The sequence below is a fragment of the Poecilia reticulata genome, linkage group LG5 (genome assembly GCF_000633615.1).
Source record: "Poecilia reticulata strain Guanapo linkage group LG5, Guppy_female_1.0+MT, whole genome shotgun sequence".
Lineage (NCBI taxonomy): Eukaryota > Metazoa > Chordata > Actinopteri > Cyprinodontiformes > Poeciliidae > Poecilia > Poecilia reticulata.
In genome coordinates, this window is record NC_024335.1 from 12,438,840 (window position 1) to 12,444,956 (window position 6,117).

The following is a 6,117-nucleotide window of genomic DNA, read 5'->3' on the forward strand; positions in this document are numbered from 1 at the left end:
GGATCAGCCTTCTCACTCCATTTCCATCAATGAGASCTAAGGTTCATTTGTTGCTAATTTGGTTATTCCTGTTACAGRCTCACCTCAGTTAGATATAAAGTGACCTCTGTTGACCAGGAATACTCCATAAGACCAACAGTTTGAGTAATGCCTTGACTCAGTCATCTTGCAGTCACAAATTGGGCCTTTTAAAACTTTCTCAAATGCTTAATATTGCCTATTCCCACTGCTTCAGACACATCAACTAAGGATAAAATCCCCACTTGCTGCCTAATAAAATCCACCTCTTAACAGGTGCCTAGAAGAAAAGATATGTGGGTATTCACTTCAACGGTTATAATGTGCCTGATTAGGGCTTACCTTACTTTGTAGGTTTTTATCCAACAAATGTTTAGAAATTTAATTGCAAAATGTAAATTCTCAGATATATTTAATATTAAACCAATTGTACATTTTAGTTAACACCAGCAAACGGATAACAAATTATAGTAGAACAATAATAAAGGTTATACACAATCAAGTAGGCAAGAACAGGTAGGAAACCAAATAAAATGAATGCATGCATTAGAGAAATCAAAGTCAATTTATAATAAATGAAATCTGTGGATTTCATTTGGCAAACGAACTTTTTTCACTACCTTTTAATAATATCTAGGACAATGCAACTGACCAGGAGTCTCATCTAAACCGCTACTAGTTTTATGATGTGCTGTTCACATAGCAAATGAAGTTAAGTTTGTCTGCACAGTCCCAGCTCTCCAACTGTTGCCCCCCCTGATAGAGGGCCCCACAGTGGTGGCTCCAGGCTGGACATTGTGGAAACTTCTCCTGGCTCCAGGTTTGGTTCTCTGTTGAGGTCCCATCCACCCACAGCCAGTTGTCAGAAAGGTAGCGCAGGCCGCTCCACACATGGGTCTTTGARGCTGTTCTGCTGGTCTGCAGAACTTTAGTYAGGGCAGATTCAGAGGTTAGGCTGACCAGTTCCTTGTCTAGGCTGTGGCAGTGCTCCAAAGCCTCCTCCCAGGTCTTGTTTTCCTTCACCAAAACCAGGCTGCTGTGAAAACAATAGAAAGGGAATGTTTCCTCACAGCTCACTGACTCCCAGCYGTCGTCAGTCTGTGCCACACAGTGCTGATCTTGGATKGGCTCTACCGGTGATATCCAGAGAAAGAACGAAGCATTTTTCCCACCAGACCACTTCCAGTTGTCACTGACATCTTTGTACAGACCAATCCAGATTTTTTTAGAATMAGCACCTCCAAACTCTAGATCTAACTCAGTGAGTTCGTCTTGTTCCTCCYGGCTGTTGATTGAGGACAGATCAGTGTGATGCATCCTGCAGTAGTCTCTGGCATCTGACCATGTCAGTCTTTCTGAGACATAAATATTCTTTCCAAAGGAGTCACAGAGAGCCACACTGAAGAGCTCTGTAAAGAGCAGAGATCTGAGAGCCAGTGTTCTCATACTGATTTTTTCTTTCATCGCTTCCCTCAATTGGTAGTTTCATTTCTGGGATGTGAGGGGTTCTTAAATACTGTTGAAAATACARGAARCACCCAATCAAATTGTGTTCCATGGTTTTCATGGAAATATCTTGGAGTTTAGGTACAAGTCTRCACATGCAAATGTGGAACAGTCAAATTTTCACAAACGAGGCTTAAACYCTCCCRCGGTCTTAGCACAATTCTCARGAGGAGTGTGGTAAATGTCATGGTCGGACAGCAGGAAAGTAGGGTGGTGGAGGGGATTGTGTTGTCAGATTGTCAGTTTCTGAAACCAAATAAAAGAAGACCCTTATAAAAGCTCACATGTGACCTCGCTGGACCACATACAAAATAAAAACCTCAGGGTTAGGGTTAAATGACCCCATCTCATGGGAGGGTTAAGACTTAAGACTGAACTGAGAAAATGAAAGTGTTTTTCAAAATKTATCTGTTCTTACATGACTGATGAATTTTTAAAATAGTTTCCAAAACACATTTTGACTTACTAAATGAATTACTGAATGAATAATAATCAACATTAACATWTGTSAAATTGTGTTTACCCCTTTACGGTCTATAGACAGAGTTCTGTATTGTTCTGGGCTCACTGAAGCTTGTTAAAGTTGGTATGTTTTAAATCTTATTTGTTTTTGTTCTATTTGAATACAGAGGGAAGCTTTGCTGGCTATTTCCTGCTTTGAATTTGACAAATTGCTTATTTGCATTTAAGGGTAATCCATGTAACTTGCAATTTGTTGCCTGTCAGTGAGTAAAGAATGATGGATCTGTACAGATCTGCTAGAGGGTTGGTGCTTCATCAGTTGATCAAATCTTCCATAAAGAAGAATATTCCCTGCTTTGCTTAGTGAAATAACTTAACAAGGAAAGAAATAAAAAAATAACAGTTTAAACATCACTCAAGGAAGGCAGATATATCTCGACCTTTACAAGTCAGGCAATGGCTTTAAGAAAACAGTTTTGTCTTAAGAGGCCCCTTTTTAAAAAGTTTAAAACAATCTTATACTTCATATGATTTAGACAACCAGTCACAATCAGGTTGATAAACTCAGTTGAAAAAATTTCACTTTGTTTTGTTAAAGCTTTCTGGTTGAAATAAATAAGGAGTTTTTTTAAGCAAACAAACTTTTGTTAATTTAATTTTAGGTGATAATGACATCAGTGACTCATATGAGAGAAATTTATATTAGGTCTAGTTTCAGAGATGAGATGGCGATAGTCTATTGTTTTACCACTATGAACTCTATCCAAGTCTATTCTAACTCAGTTAATTTGAGACAACATTTTAAGATAAAAAAATATTCATTCACATAAAACCTGACTGAAAATGTCTAAGACAGAGATAATCACAATMATAAGAGCAAGCTGAACCTGAAAACATTGTCTACCAAACATATAGGCCAAATTTATCCMAAATGTAGCACAAACATCTTAGCATTTTGTTGGCTAACATCCATTGGGTAGCCAATGGAACAGAGGGGTGATGTGTGCTCTTTCAGGATGATRGATGACCAGATGTTTCACATACGATCTGGACCAACTGCAGTGAATTCAGAGGATTTATTAAAAAATGTCCTCATAGATGTAAATTCATCCACAGGTTGTGTAATTTTAAGTACCAAAGTATTTTTATCATGACTGGTTACGTTCAGGAGGTCACATTGTGCAAGTAAACAACATCAAATTCCACACTTTTTCAAGTAAAATAATGTAAAACACGTTAATCTGCCTCAATTTTGCTTAAACCACACAAATCTATATTTAAATGCAGAACTACAAACTACATATGAGCTCATTAGTCCTGACAAATGAAAATGTATGCAAATAGTCTCGTCGGTGTCTTTGTTTCTTGTTTGATGGGAACTTAAATCTGCTCRCAGAATCCCTTTGATGTTGACTATGGCTCCCTGTTATGAAGATTTGGTTTAAGATTACTGGCTACACGATAGAMAATGTATGGCTAGTGTCAATTTTGGATTCAAACAATGTATATTATATTGGATAACCAACTTTATTTTCTCATGCTTGTGGTTTGATGAGTTTATTTTTTTTGGTAAATCAAGTCAGCACAAATGAGAACAACCTGAATTTTAGTAACAAAAACATTTTATGAATATGAAAACAAACATATTTATACATAGAGAACATTGTGAAAGAGAAATAAAAAAATGCTTAACATTGGAGTGGAAGATATGCTTTACAAAAAGAAGTAGCCAAAGAAATCTAGACYCACTGTATGCTGTGAAAGAACGTCACAGGCACAGCATTGGTTTTCTTTTTCATCCTGACAACTAGGAATCTCCCACTCTGTTATGTAAACAAGCTAATTGTCCTTATAATTCCCTAAGACAGTAGTAAAAGTTGAAAATTCAAATTTGTTGCAAAAAATAGAAGAAAAAAAAATACAATTATAAAAACCACACTGGCACAAAACAGAGATGCACTTTTGATCCTGCCTTGAGTGAGCTTTGACCGAAGGTCAGCTGCAGAGGTTTGGTTGTTCAGCAGGAATAAAACAAGCTGGGAACTACAAAACTTTCCACTGACGTTTATAGAACGACTGTGCATGTGGTTGTCCTTCTAACTTTTTGCACAATAATACTAAGGTGATCTTTGGGTTCAAAGAGAAAATAGCTGTTKGGTTTGTCTTTKAAATTCACTTTAAGGCAACAATGGATTCTTTGAAACAAGCATAAAAAAACGTGTCTGTTCTTTTTATCAAAACATCAGGCCTATTTTCAGCTGGTTGGCATCACTTTGTGGATTAAAGTACAAAAGGATTTTCTGCTTCTTTGTCAGAGATCAACAATACATCCTTGGCTTGACTTCATGATTCTACAGATATTGTCACAATAAGACTGAAGTCAGAACAGTAATGAAACTCAGAGTCTCTCTGTCAGTGTGAGCAGATTTCTGCTAACTTCTGCAAAGATTAGTGTTCTCAAACTTTTCACATTACAGGCACTATCGTCATTTTGTCATCATTTGCACCTTCATATGGAGTCTTGCTGGTTGAGTAAGAGCAGGTGGAGATGTGAATGTTTGTGATTGATTCAAGTTGAATTTGTCTCAGATGAACAGAGAGGTTAGTAAGCGACTGGCACAATGGGATGTCGAAGAGCGTTCCTTCATTCACATCTCTGTGTCAGCCACTGGGTTCTGGGTGGCWGAGTGTCCGTTGGTGGTTGGGGTCTGATTGGTCCCATTTTCAGGTGGAGACTCTCCATTGGCAGTAGGTTTGTCTGCAGGCTCCTGAGGCAGCGGGGCCACAGACACCAGGGTGTTGGCCTGGTTCTCCTCATCCACCTGGAAAGACTCAGCCTAAGGAGAGAACAGATCCACAGCTTTAGAACRAAGCTTATGTTGGATTGGCAGAGATTTAACCTAAATCATAGCAGGGAAGTTTGTAGRAAAGTGKGTAAGGAGAGAAGATTATGCMTTTCTTTTAGAGGTTTATGGGATTTTGGTTTGAATTCTCTGTTAGACTTTAGTTCTGTTTTGACTTTTGGAAACATTTGCAAACATGTAAGTGGGTACAACTTGAATGTGAAATATTCATAGACGGACAGATCWACATTAGTGCTCCAGTTATCCTACATTTTGTTCAACAGTTTGGCCACAAATTTAACAAGAACTCTGTAAACAATTTCACAGGCGTGCCTCCATATGTAATTGCTTTAAAAGATGATGTAATATAATTTAGAAAAAACACTAAATCATGTGCAGCTCTCTGGCAAGAAGCTAAAGAAAAAACAGCTTAAAGGAGTTTATGCCGCTTTGCGTCACGTAACAGTCAAGCGTTTCCTCCCTTTAGTCATCTAGAAAAATTAAATCCATGTGTTGTTGTTGCTTTCAGATAGACTGTTTGCTCAATTTACTCAGCATGTTGAGATTCAACATTATTGTTTTTTACATTTCTSTTCATGTTGTGTGTAAAAGCCCAGCATGTTATTCTCAGTGTTATTCTCAATGTTGAGTAASAGGATAAGAATTGTGATCTGGAAACTGAAGTGGCAGTCGCTGATGGATTTTAGCTTTGTTTGYGTAAATAAGCTACTCACCAGTCTGACACCTTTGGAGTTCTTGCGGTGCGTCTTCAAGTAATATAATCCAATCAGCAGCGCAGCCAGCAGCAGGCCAGTGAGCAGTAAGGAAACCAGTACCAACTTTGAGTTCTTCCCCCAGCGAGGAGTGGCTCCGTGGACACCAGTCTGACAGAAGAACAATTAAATGTACTGTAAGTTAGGCAAATAATCATTGACAATATTTAAGTGATACTGCTTTTATAAGAAGAACATAACCCAAAGAAAGTTGGGTAATGTTCCCTTTGTGAAAGTTTCTGAGATCGGACTAAAAACAAAAGTTTCACTGAGACTGAAAAAAATAAATAAATAAATAAAAAAAATAAAAAAAATATATATATATATATATATAAAGCTCCTTGCTATTCTTAGACTTTTAATTACTTTTACTCATTGAAATTTGAGTCTTCATAATTTAGTCAATATTTTCTATTGATTAAATTATAATTCATGTTGTTTGTTTTCTTCATTAGCTGTTGATTTGCCTTTTGTTTAGCAATTTTAAAAAGAAAATGAAGTTAATAAAAAAAATT

The 6,117-nt window shown here is 37.2% G+C and overlaps 2 protein-coding genes across 2 annotated transcripts in view; both read right to left on the bottom strand.

Moving 5' to 3' along the window:
- Window positions 1-531: 531 nt before the first annotated feature.
- Window positions 532-1,797, bottom strand: LOC103464741 (secretory phospholipase A2 receptor-like). The gene has a single exon (XM_008409059.1). It carries the CDS (start codon window positions 1,480-1,482, stop codon window positions 700-702), a length of 783 nt encoding a protein of 260 aa, XP_008407281.1. The 5' UTR covers window positions 1,483-1,797; the 3' UTR covers window positions 532-699.
- A 1,295-nt stretch (window positions 1,798-3,092) lies between these two features.
- The window catches only part of si:ch211-286o17.1 (hematopoietic progenitor cell antigen CD34), an 18,205-nt gene continuing 15,180 nt past the window's right edge, over window positions 3,093-6,117 (bottom strand). The window contains exons 7-8 of the mRNA XM_008409060.2: window positions 5,564-5,713; window positions 3,093-4,823 (exon numbers count right to left, since the gene is read on the bottom strand). Coding sequence (XP_008407282.1) covers window positions 4,635-4,823; window positions 5,564-5,713 — 339 coding nt within the window. The 3' untranslated portion in view covers window positions 3,093-4,634. The remainder of the gene's footprint in view (window positions 4,824-5,563; window positions 5,714-6,117) is intronic.